Source organism: Theropithecus gelada, chromosome 2 (assembly GCF_003255815.1).
Source record: "Theropithecus gelada isolate Dixy chromosome 2, Tgel_1.0, whole genome shotgun sequence".
Taxonomy (NCBI): Eukaryota; Metazoa; Chordata; class Mammalia; order Primates; family Cercopithecidae; genus Theropithecus; species Theropithecus gelada.
In genome coordinates this window covers 156167899-156180613 of record NC_037669.1, presented here as the reverse complement: position 1 = coordinate 156180613, position 12715 = coordinate 156167899, and the positions used below count along the sequence as shown (strand labels likewise).

At 37.6% G+C, this 12715-nt stretch overlaps 1 protein-coding gene across 2 annotated transcripts in view; it reads left to right on the top strand.

The window, feature by feature from the left end:
- The window catches only part of PPP2R3A (protein phosphatase 2 regulatory subunit B''alpha), a 186986-nt gene that overhangs the window by 30311 nt on the left and 143960 nt on the right, over positions 1-12715 (top strand). The window contains exon 2 of one of the 2 annotated variants that reach the window (XM_025376513.1): positions 6404-8844. The exons of the other annotated variant lie outside the window; for it this stretch is intronic. Coding sequence (XP_025232298.1) covers positions 6850-8844 — 1995 coding nt within the window. The 5' untranslated portion in view covers positions 6404-6849. The remainder of the gene's footprint in view (positions 1-6403; positions 8845-12715) is intronic. 2 annotated transcript variants of the gene reach the window in all.

Sequence of the window (12715 nt, the reverse complement as noted above, 5' to 3'; positions counted from 1 at the left end):
ATTTGTTGAATGAACTCTAAACATGCATATGAACCACTTGCTCAGAAATTGGGAAAACAGACTCTGCCCTTTGTGGAGATGAAAGGACCAGCAGAGACCAAAAGCCTGGGGAGTGGGGCTGGCAGCATGCCACAGACCTGAGGTGGCATAAATGTACACAATTAGAACAATTATGATTTCCCAAGTAATCTGTTGTGTTAGGGGTATAAAGCAGACTATTACAGATGTTTAGACTGAAAATTTTTCTTGTATTTTATCTCATTTAAGATTATAAAACACTCATTTAATGTGCCATTAAGAAAGAAAAAAACCCTATTGATTATGATAAAATGCTTATCATCTAGAACTTTTTTTAACTTATTGAAAGAGTTCTATGAGACTTTTGTTGACAGAGTTTTTCTTTTCTTTTCTTTTCTTTTTTTTTTTTTTTTTTTTTTGAGAAAGAGTCTCGCTCTGTGGCCCAGACTGGAGTGCAGTGGCGCAATCTCGGCTCACTGCAGCCTTTGACTCACTGCATCCTCTGCCTCCCGGGTTCCATTAATTCTCCTGCCTCAGCCTTCCGAGTTAGCTGGGATTACAGGCACACACCACCATGCCCAGCTAATTTTTGTATTTTTAGTAGAGATGGGGTCTCACCATGTTGGCGAGGCTGATTGTAAACTCCTGACCTCTGGCAGTCTGCCCACCTTGGCCTCCCAAAGTGTTAGGATTATAGGCATGAGCCACCGCACCAGGCCTGACAGATATTTTTAATTATATATCACTCTTGTGCATATATAAATAAAATACAATGGAAGTAATTGGCTAAAATATTTCTAGAATTTCTTCCATTCAGATTCAAACTCTTTAAAATCACTTTTCAATTTAGAGCCACCTATGTTTATACTTTCTCTGCCATCCAGAGTGTTTGCTGATGACGCATTTCTTAAAAGAGTGTTCTGCTATGATCTTTGGGAATTTTCTGCCAAGTCATTCTGCATGTTTTTTTTACAATGGTGTTTTCTTGACCTTACTAGAGTGTGTTCAATAAATGACAACCATGTCACAGTTCTGCCTGGCCAATAGGGATTTTAAGATGCTACCAACTGTAAGATGTATTTCCATTTCAGTGATGTTAAAATGTCCAAAAAAAAATGTGTTTTAGAATTTAAAAATACTGTAGCTCAATAATTAATGTGATTCTGGCACCAGAAACTTTCTCTTTATTCCTATTATTGAAAGACTGCTGCTTTTTAAAAATGTATTGATAACCAAACTTTTCTTCTAAACTGCCATTTTTGTGAAAATTTTTAACGTTTTCTTTTCTACTTTGAAGTTTTCTTGTCTTCACATTTTTTTTGCTTAAAGTTAGCAGAGGCACATTTCTATCAACTTTAAAAGAAGCCTGATGAAAAAATAGACCTTCTACATCTCAAATGATTTAATGAAGTCTTCACTAATATACAGAGAGAAATATTTGTTGGTTAATGTGACAGAGTCAAAGCTTATTGCAAAAACAGATGTCATCCTAGTGGAAGATTTTTAGTAAATTGCTAAGAAACTTTTTCTCTCCTTTGCTCTTTCTTGATCAACATTATTTAATCAATAAACATATTACCTCATACTTCACATGTGAGTGCTTACACCTACTTGAATCTCCTGCTGCTATTCTTTTTGTATTCTGGCCTTCATGAGAAGCCCTGGATCAATCCAGTCATTTGTACCATCTCTCCTTCTACATCAGTCCTGCTGAATGTTTCAGGATCTATCCTTACTTTTGCCTGTTGCTAATCAGATACCTCCTTATTTTCATTAACATCTCTTTCAGATTTTCACTATCTTCCCAAATTCCTTAATACCTCTCCTTTCCCCTAAATTTTAATCAATAATTTTGCTTTCGGTTTCACTGAGAAAAATTGAAGCTGTCATAGAGAAAAATTCCTTATATTTTTTTTCTTCCATATATAAATTGGTTTATTTCCCCCTGCCTCACTAGGAAAGGTTTCCACCTTCCTCTGAGACTAATCCCCTCACCAGGGCTTTGGCTACTAGTTCCTGGGTCCCCAAAGCTTCTTCTGGATCTTTCCCTTCAACATGTACACAAGCTCAAATATTTTCTATCATTTAAGAAAAAATTCGGGCCGGGCGCGGTGGCTCAAGCCTGTAATCCCAGCACTTCGGGAGGCCGAGACGGGCGGATCACAAGGTCAGGAGATCGAGACCATCCTGGCTAACACGGCGAAACCCCGTCTCTACTAAAAACACAAAAAATTAGCCGGGCGAGGTGGCGGCGCCTGTGGTCCCAGCTACTCGGGAGGCTGAGGCAGGAGAATGGCGGGAACCCGGGAGGCGGAGCTTGCAGTGAGCTGAGATCTGGCCACTGCACTCCAGCCTGGGCGACAGAGTGAGACTCCGTCTCAAAAAAAAAAAAAAAAAAAAAAGAAAAAATTCATATCTCCATTCTCTTCTAGCTGCCATTTTATAGCCCTCCTTTTCTTAGCAAAAAAAACTAATGGAAAATCTAGTCTACGTACACCACTTTTTTTGACACCAAATCCCTGCAATTGCACGTGATAAGGGTACCAGCAACCTTCATATTGGCAAATCCAGTTTTTTGTTTTTCCTGGACCGCTTAGTAACATCCAGTGCTAGTGACCTCCATTTGGAAAGTCCCTTCTTCAGCCTCCATAAAACTGCTTTCTCCTGGTTTTCTAGTTATCTTTTTCTCTTTCTTCTTAGACTCCCTTTAAGAATTCTGTCTGTCTCTTCAACCCGCAAATGTCTTTGATGCTCAACTTTTCCTCAGTCCAGAGCTGTCCTCACTTTATGCACTCACCCTAAGTAACTTCTCAGAGCTGCGTCTCCAACCCAGATCTTTCTGCTGACCTCCAGGTTTTTATGTTCACATTTCATTCAGTCATCTACCATTTAGATATTCCACAGGTACCTCCTCAAACAACACATTCAGAAAATAACTTTATCTGTCCTGTGGCCACCCCCTGTAAAACAAAAACAAAAAGTCTATCTTGGGAGTAGCAAGACAAGTCTCCCAGTACTTAAGCCGGAAACCTAAGATTCTTCCCTGTCACTTTCTCCTCCTGCTGTTCTATGGATTCTTCCTCCTGGGCTGGTCAGTGCCCTCCTCTTTGTTATTACTGTCACCTACTTGGTTTAGATTCTCATCACTTCTTGCATAGATTATTATCATAACCTCCTAATTGATTTCTAGGTCTTCAGTCTGGTTCCTATCTATCCTCCACTCAGGTGCTACAGTAATCTTCCTAAAACAAATTTCATCATGTTACTCTCTAGCCTAAAAGTCTTTGTTTTTCTCATAGCTTTCAGAATAAACTTCAGACTTAGTTTAGCACACAAAGGCCAACTGTGGTTGGCTTTTGCTGCTGCTGCTCTTTTTTCCTGCCCTCTTGCTTGTTTCTATACGCCCCCCAGTGAAACTAGCTGGAACTACTTGTGCTTCGGGACTCACTGTGCAGTGTTCTGCCTCTCTGCCTTCACATATGTGTTTCCCTCTACCTGGAGTATTCTTCCCTTCCTTTTTGTCTAAGTAGCTCTCATTAATCCTTCAAAATTATGTACCTACGTCGCTATAGTTTGGGAAGCTTTTCCTAACTCCTCAGTCTGATTCAGATGCTCCCTCTCAAAACAGACAAAGGACATGAAGAAAGGCTTCACAAGTGAACAATGACAGAATGTCTAATAGGTAAATGAGAAGATATTCAGGCTTACCAGCAATCAAGGAAATGAAGATTAAAACAATGTTAATTCTGTTTTTTTCATCGATCAAATTACCAAAAATTTAAAGAAAGGAATCAGTCCAAGAAAACATGGAGAAACAGGCCCTTTTCTAGATTGGCCCTGTGTATCTAATGACCTTTTTTGAAAAAGTATATGTACACACACACACAGACACACACACATATACACATACACATACATCTTTTGACTCAACATTTTACTATGTGGAATATATTATACGCAAATAACTAAAGAGCTATGTAAAGTGTATGTAAAAGAATGTTTATCACTGCTCATTTGAAAACAATTAGTAAATAACCTAAATGTTCAGCAATAACAAATGACTAAATAATTTTGTTTATATGATAGAATATTCATTAAAATGCTCTGTGTCTGTTTTGACATGGAAGCACATTTATGAGATACTGTCAAAGTAAGTTCTAGTATGGTCCAAATTTTGTAAAAAAATATACATTTATAAATTTTCATAAGAGAAAGTTAAAGTATATCCATAAGAATATCAACAGTGTTTATTTCTGCTAGTGAATATTGCCCAACTTTTCTGAAAAGAACATTTATTAATTGTGGGAGCAAAATGGGAGAAACTTGACCTCACTCCTGATAGCTGCTGTGCTTGCTTGCTTCTGTTCCTGCCCTCATTAAACGTTGAGCACTCTGAAGACCATCATTATATGTCATTTGGCAACATTCTCCCAGGGTCTGGCACAGAGTAGGGAATGTTTGATAAGTGAATCAGAGCAATAACAGCAATAACATTTATTGTGCATTTCCTGAGTCTCAGGTATTGTTGTAAGCATCTAACATATGTTAACTTAATCTTCATGAGATGGATGTTATTATTCTCTCCATTTTGCTGTTGAAACAGACCGACAAGGTTAACCAGCTTATATTAGGCCACACTGGCAGGATTGGGATTCAAACCCATGCAGCCTAACTTTCTCTTAGACGCAGGATAGCATGGTGCTTCTGAGTTAGGTTGGATCTCTGATTGAAAATAGTGGATTAGATTCCATGTCTAAGATTCCATCTGGTTAACTGGGCATCAATTGAATTATGGTCTGAATAAAAAGCCAGAATTTTACACCCATAGGTCTGAAACAAATAGCAGGGAAAGTAATCTTTGATGCTTCGGCATTTTTTTTTTTAACTCAAATTATTTTAGACTGTAAATTTCTCATTGGTCATTGGTGCCACCCCTTGAGGTTTGATTTTCTGCTGTTGATGTCCTTTCAAAACATACTCAGACCTAAATTTGTGATTCGTTCTTTTAAGTCTTACCCCATCCCCTTTTTCTTTCTCAGCAAGATGACTCACGAAAAGTTCATCAGATTTTTATTTATTTACTTATTTTTATGTATGTATGTATGTATTTATTTTTTGACATGGAGTCTCGCTCTGTCACCCAGGCTGGAGTACAGTAGCATGATCTCGGCTCACTGCAACCTCCACCTTCTGGGTTCAAGAAATTCTCCTGCCCCAGCCTCCCGATTAGCTGGGACTGCAGGCCATGTCATCTCCCATTGTCCCCTTGCTTTCTCTGCTCCACCCACTTTGGTCTCTTTGCCATTCTTTTAGTGAATCACGCATGCTCCACTCTAGGGCCTTTGTACTTGCGGTTAGTGTGCCCTGGAGGATTTACCTCATAATACCTCCTTGGCCTGCTTCCTCTAGTCTTTCAGGTCTCTGCTCTTCAGATGTCAGTGAGGTCTTCTCTGACAACCCTTCATAAAACAACCCTCCCAGTGTTTCTAAACCCTTGCCCTGCATTGTTTTTCTCCCCAACACATGCCACCATGTAAGTTTATATGTTTAACTTGTATATTGGGGTTTTTCCCCGTGTTTTATTTCCTGCTTTATCCCTAGTGTATACAAAGAGCCTGGTACACACAGTAGGTAGCCAGTATTTGTTGACTGAATAAATACATTGACGGAACCTTCTTGGAAAGCAACTATAGTATATTTTAAAAACCGTTTTTTTGTAAGAGAATGATTAAGTCAATTCTGTCCACTTGATGCAGAGAGACAGAGATATCCGCATGGGGCAGGATCTGGGAGATGGGATCAAGATCAGTAATGAAACTTGTTTTTTCTCTCAGTAAGCAAAGAGAAGATGATGGGAGAATAATTTCTAAGGATAGAGGAAATTTGAGACTCAAGAACAGGTACTAGGTGTTGGTAGTCTTTGAGAAGACTAGGTTGATGGAAGCGAAAGGTTGGTGCGGGGACATAGTAGAAAATATGATTATAGATGGATGGGAACAGGTGTTGAGGGACTTAAAAGTGAGTCAAAAAGAGATAGACTTGCTGTGATCCATGAGGAGATCAGAAATGTGAATTCTTAAGCTGTGAGGGATGAAAATGCCATGTAAATCTAAGCTTAGTATCATATAAGGTGGCAAGGAGCATGCAATAAGAAATTCATCTCAGAGGTAGATGTGACAAGGTAGAGTTGAGGTAATATTACTCTAGGCAATAAGGAGTATAAGGTGTGATGAAACAAAGGCATGAGTTGAATATCAGCTGTAAGGGATATTGCAGATAATAAGGCTTGGTGGTTAACTGCATATGGGATGCAAAGAAAGAGGAAATTAAAAGTTCCAGCATTAAAAATAATATTTCCTTTTAATTATTTTCTTTTTTATTACAGGTTTCTCTGTCATTCACAGAAAAATGGATCATTTAAACCCTTGGAGGACTCAGTTATCACAATACTTCTCTGCTACCAACTAAGATTTATGATAGTAAATTTATGACAGCAAACTTCCATGCTATGGAACTGTTGAAGAACTAAAAGAGGATATTCTTTCATCACAATAATTCTGCAGTATCATATTACTAAATAAAATTAAAAAGCACAATTATTAAATTATTAAATTTGCCAGTACAAGCACACATGTGCAGCAGCTACTGTATCCTGATAGTTACCAAACCTCAAATATAAATGATTTCCCTTCATGGGAAAAGCCATTATATTTGGAAGAAACCACTGAACATTGTTATTAAATATATTTTCAGCTAATTGTCATTTAGGAGAATTTTCATGAAACAAGTTCTAGAAAGTTCCAAGTCCCACCAGTAAGTGGATTTGATATTATGGCAGCAACTTACAGACTTGTGGTTAGTACTGTGAACCACTACAGCAGTGTGGTGATAGACCGGCGTTTTGAACAAGCTATACATTATTGCACTGGAACCTGCCACACCTTCACACATGGAGTTGACTGCATTGTGGTACACCATAGTGTTTGTGCAGACCTCTTGCACATCCCTGTGTCTCAGTTCAAAGATGCAGATCTGAACTCTATGTTTCTACCCCAAGAAAATGGGCTTTGCTCGACTGAAGGAGACTATCCCCAACAGGCCTTCACAGGCATACCCAGGGTCAAGAGAGGATCTACATTTCAGAATACCTGCAACTTAAAGGACATTGCAGGAGAAGCAATCAGTTTTGCCAGTGGGAAAATAAAAGAATTTTCCCTTGAAAAACTCAAAAACTCTAACCATGCAGCTTACAGAAAGGGAAGGAAAGTTAAGTCTGACTCATTTAATAGGAGGTCAGTTGATTTGGACTTGCTTTGTGGCCATTATAACAATGATGGGAACGCCCCATCCTTTGGTTTACTGAGGAGTTCTTCAGTTGAGGAAAAACCTTTATCTCATAGAAACTCACTTGATACGAACCTGACTTCCATGTTTCTTCAAAACTTCTCTGAAGAAGACTTGGTTACTCAGATTTTGGAAAAACATAAAATAGATAATTTTTCTTCTGGGACAGACATAAAGATGTGCTTGGACATCTTATTGAAATGCTCTGAGGATTTAAAAAAATGCACAGACATCATAAAACAATGCATAAAGAAAAAGTCAGGGAGTAGCATCAATGAAGGAAGTGGTAATGATACATTTTCTAGCTCTGAAACTGTCTATATGAATGTAATGACCAGGTTAGCATCCTATCTGAAAAAATTACCATTTGAATTCATGCAGTCTGGGAATAATGAGGCTCTAGATTTAACAGAACTGATCAGTAATATACCTAGCTTACAGCTAACTCCCTTCTCTCCAGTGTTTGGCACTGAACAACCCCCTAAATATGAAGATGTTGTCCAGCTCTCAGCTTCTGACTCTGGACAATTTCAAACTATTGAATTGCAAGATGACAAGCCTAATTCTAGGAAGATGGACACTGTACAATCCATTCCAAACAACTCCACAAATTCCTTATATAACTTAGAGGTAAATGATCCTAGAACTCTAAAAGCTGTCCGGGTTCAATCACAGTCATTAACCATGAACCCTTTAGAAAATGTTTCTTCTAGTGACTTAATGGAAACTCTTTATATCGAAGAAGAGTCAGATGGAAAGAAAGCATTAGATAAAGGACAAAAGACAGAGAATGGACCTAGTCATGAGTTATTAAAGATACATGAACATAGAGCAGAATTTCCAGAACATGCTACTCATCTTAAAAAATGTCCTGCCTCAATGCAAAATGAAATTGGTAAGATATTTGAGAAATCATTTGTTCATCTACCTAAGGAAGGCTGTAAATCAAAAGTTTCTAAAGTTGAAGAGGGAGACCAGAGAGATTTTACAAATTCCAGTAGCCAAGAAGAGATAGATAAATTGTTAATGGATTTGGAATCTTTTTCACAGAAGATGGAGACCTCTCTAAGAGAGCCACTTGCAAAGGGTAAAAACTCTAATTCTTTAAATAGTCACAGTCAGTTGACTGGTCAGACCCTTGTAGATCTTGAGCCTAAATCTAAAGTCTCTTCACCCATAGAAAAAGTCTCGCCTTCCTGTCTAACAAGGATTATCGAAACCAATGGACACAAAATAGAGGAAGAGGATCGAGCCCTCTTACTGCGAATTCTGGAAAGCATTGAAGACTTTGCTCAAGAACTAGTTGAATGCAAATCAAGCAGAGGGAGCCTATCACAAGAGAAGGAAATGATGCAAATTCTACAGGAAACCTTGACAACTTCCTCCCAGGCCAATTTATCAGTCTGTAGAAGTCCTGTTGGTGATAAAGCCAAAGATACTACTTCAGCAGTTTTGATTCAGCAGACTCCAGAGGTGATCAAGGTAAGCCCCAACAATTTTGAGTCCTAGGAACTCTTTAAAAAATGTTTTAGTGTTTGAAAATTTTATAAAGAAAAACTTTTTTGTTAGCCATTTTTTGTTCTACTAAAGCTCGTGCCCTGCTCTAGGAATGATCTCACTCAGCTCAGAGTCAGTAAAAAGCAAAGATTATACAAGATAATATATAAAAAAAGGAAAAAGCAGACGTTAGACTCAGACTGGTTTCTACCACCCTCCCCATACCCTTCATCTTCTTCCCAGCTCTGTGACCAAAGGAAAATTACTTACCTTTAATATCCTCATCTTTATGGTGGAAATAAGGATCAAAATAACTCGTGTGAAACATAAGCAAGGTTCCTTACACAAAGTAGGCATTTAATATTAGTCCTCACCCTCCCCAGCCAACCAAGAGACCGGTTGTTACTGCATGCCTGTGTAGACCTGTGTAAGGTTAGTGTAGAGTACAAAAGAAGAGAAGACATGATTCTTAGAGATCTTAAAATCTACTTGTAGAGAAAAAACTGACAATGTCTGAAACAGTTTATGAACATGTGAACACCATTCTGAAAGCATTGTCATAACAGTAGGCCTTCAAACAAGGTAGAGACTAAAGGGTAAGATTTGATTCTCCAGGCACCTGAGAATAAATATCAATCTAGAATCATAGAAGTGTTTTGAGAAGTTTTTAATCCATCCCCCTACTGAAAGTACTGCTTTTGAATACTCCCAGAAAGGCAGTTGTCTTCCCATTTTATTTACATATGTGTGTCGTAGTGCACCAGGATTATTCCTTTTTCATTTTGTAAGTCCAACATGGGTTAGCAAGAGGCTCTGCTCTACTTCACTCAAGGACCCAGTCTGATGGAGGCTCCATGTTCTCACTGCTGCCTATTGACTCATCTGGAATATGTGGCTTTTGAGTTCACTGAAGGAGGGGAACAAAGGGTGATGCTTTTAACTGCCTTGTCCCAAACTCGGACACCCTTCATTTCTGCTCACAGTCCAGTGATTCCCAACCTAAAATCTGAGAAACATAGAAAAGCACATGGAATATTTGTTAAGCACTGCCCCTACTACATGAATGAGCTATATGTATCAACATGTATGAATTCAGACATAAAGCCAAATCGACAAAAGCAAGTGGTAAAATAAGGATATGAATCCTTTTGAGATATATACATTTTTACAAAAAGTATGAAGAAATACATGGATACACAAAATCCAGTGTTAATGGTTAATCCTGGAGGAAGGGAAATGCAACTGAGGAAGGGCATACAGGGGGCCTGAATAGTATTAGTCATATTTTACTTCATAATCTGGATAGTAGATCCATAAGTATTTTGTCATGTTATTCTTTATGCTTTTTATATTCTTAAATATTACATAGTAATTTTTTAAAAAACTAATTGGATATTTGAGATGCCATTTATGTGACCAAGTTAAAATACAAGTTACATATTAGGCTTCTCATTGCAAGTTTCATTTGAGCAGCGGAAAAACTGGGAAAAAAATCAGATGAATCTTTCTTTCCGTGGTACAGGTTGAGCATCCAAAATCCAAAGTGCTCTAAAATTTGAAACTTTTTGGGCACCAACATGATGCCACAGGTGGAAAATTCTGCACCTGACCTTGTGACAGGTCACTGTCAAAACGCTATCAAAACCTTGTTTCAAGTACAAAATTCTTTAAAATACTGTTTAAAATTACCTTCAAGCTATGTGTATATATGAAACAAATAAATTTCATGTTTAGACTTGGGCCCCATCCCCAAGGTATCTCATTATGTATATGCAGATATTCCAAAATCCAAAAAAAATCTAAATCTAAAACACTTCTGGTCTTGAGCATTTTGAATAAGGGATACTTAATCTGTATGTTTTGTGGCTGCTATTCTTCTGTGGACTTTTTTAGTTACTAGCAACACTAAAGTTTAAAACAATACGTACTTAATAAGGTTATTAAGTGATTATTTGGTTCTAAATATTGCAGATGTTCCCTGAGCATTTCTGTGAAATTACTTTGTGTGAATCTCCTCATTTGTTGGTTCACAGGTGGTAATATCTTTAGTTTTGGGTCAACACTAGGGGAGAAACTTGGAATTAATCACAAAAGTAAGAAAAATCCCTTCATGTGGTTTTTTTCCCACATGACACATTGCAGGACACAGGCAATACTGATGTACTTAATAGTTTGTTATAAAGGAAAGAAAATACCTACGTAGCAACTTCAAAATGATAATAATGTCATAAGAGCGACTAGTTATTGTGAACTAAGGCATACTGAGACATTTAAAGGTATTATCTCGCTATTTTCCCTCACAATAACCTGTCTGCCCATTGAAGAACATCTTCTTTCTCTGATGACCTATTCCAATGTCTTAAAACCATTATAACCAGAAACTCTCACTGTGATACGGTGTTCTGAATTTTACTCAACCCTCTTCTCCCATTACCTTCTGTGAGAAAAAGGAGACAAATTCTCTAAAAAGAGATGGACTGCATAAAGTAGAAAATGTCTGAGCATCACCTATCCTGTGTCCCTGGCTAACACCCATGACCCCCAATCTAGGTACAACTACTTAAAATGCCACACTGGGCTCTAAATGTGCTCCCCAGTTTTTTGACAAGTAATGAACTGAAATCAAAATCTTATTAAAAGACTGTCTCCTGCTATTCTTTTAAATAAGTTTCAATATCACAGAATATAATAAAATTTGATGAGATTTCTTCTTGATAGAAGTTGAAAAAGTAATTAATGAAAAGCTAATTTAAAGAGACAGATAATATAAAATATTTAATTCAGGAAGATGCTTAATGCAAGAAGACAAACCATTCTTCCTTGACTCAGTTCCCTTCCTACTTGTCTTTTTTTTTAATCTTATGAAAAATTTAAGTGAGGAATTGGCAAACATTTCTGTGAAGGGCAAGATAGTAAATATTTTAGGCTTTATGGGTCAGAGTCTCTGTCATGTAGTCTTATTTGCTCTTTACAAGACAAACCAACAGCCAAACAACCCAATGCTTTAAAAATATAAACCGTTCTTAGCTCTAAGACTTAAAAAAACAGGCAGTGGGCCAGATTTGGTCAATGGACTGAAGTTTGTCAACCCATTTTAAGCAAATAGAAAAGTATGGTGAATGATAGAAAAGCACTGTTATCACTCATCACTTAGCTTTGTCAAATCTTAACATTTTACTGTTTGCTTCAAAACTCCAACTACCTTTTGTCCCAGGAGAGTTCAGCAAGAGACTACATAGATATATCATGAATCCATTATTTCTCTCAAACCTAAGCTTTGTGATAGTTTTATCTTGATAATAAAGGGCAACAAAAATTGTTCTAACAGAACTTTCCTTCCTAGAGAATATAGGGAAATTTCAGGCTGCTGTGCTTGTATTATTATGAATTCCAAGTTAGTAGAATCCACACCAATAAGGGATAAAGAGTAAGAAGCCTACCTGTCGTTCGGATGGTAACCTTTTCCCATCGGTTTTCTGGAGTTTAAAGTCAGAATTTAAGCAGGCAGTCTACCTGACAACCTAATTCACATCTAATCTTCTCTTTCTCCATTCAGCCTCCAAAAATGTTATCTCAAGCTCTCAAATGTACCCGAGGTAAAAATGAAATATTGAAATAAGAATATGGAAGAAGATGTGTGAATCTCTCTTAAGTTTCCACATCTGGGCTACTAGTCTCTGTTGGCCTCTATTTAGCATTAAATAGCTATTTTTTGAATGAATAAACGAATAAGTGGAGGAATAACCGAGTGAGGGGATTTTCACTCTCCTGCTCTGTCTCCTTCTCAAATGGAAACTGCTCCCTTGCCTGAGGACTGTCCCTTTCCCTGCTTTTTGCTTCTCAAGGATGGGTACAA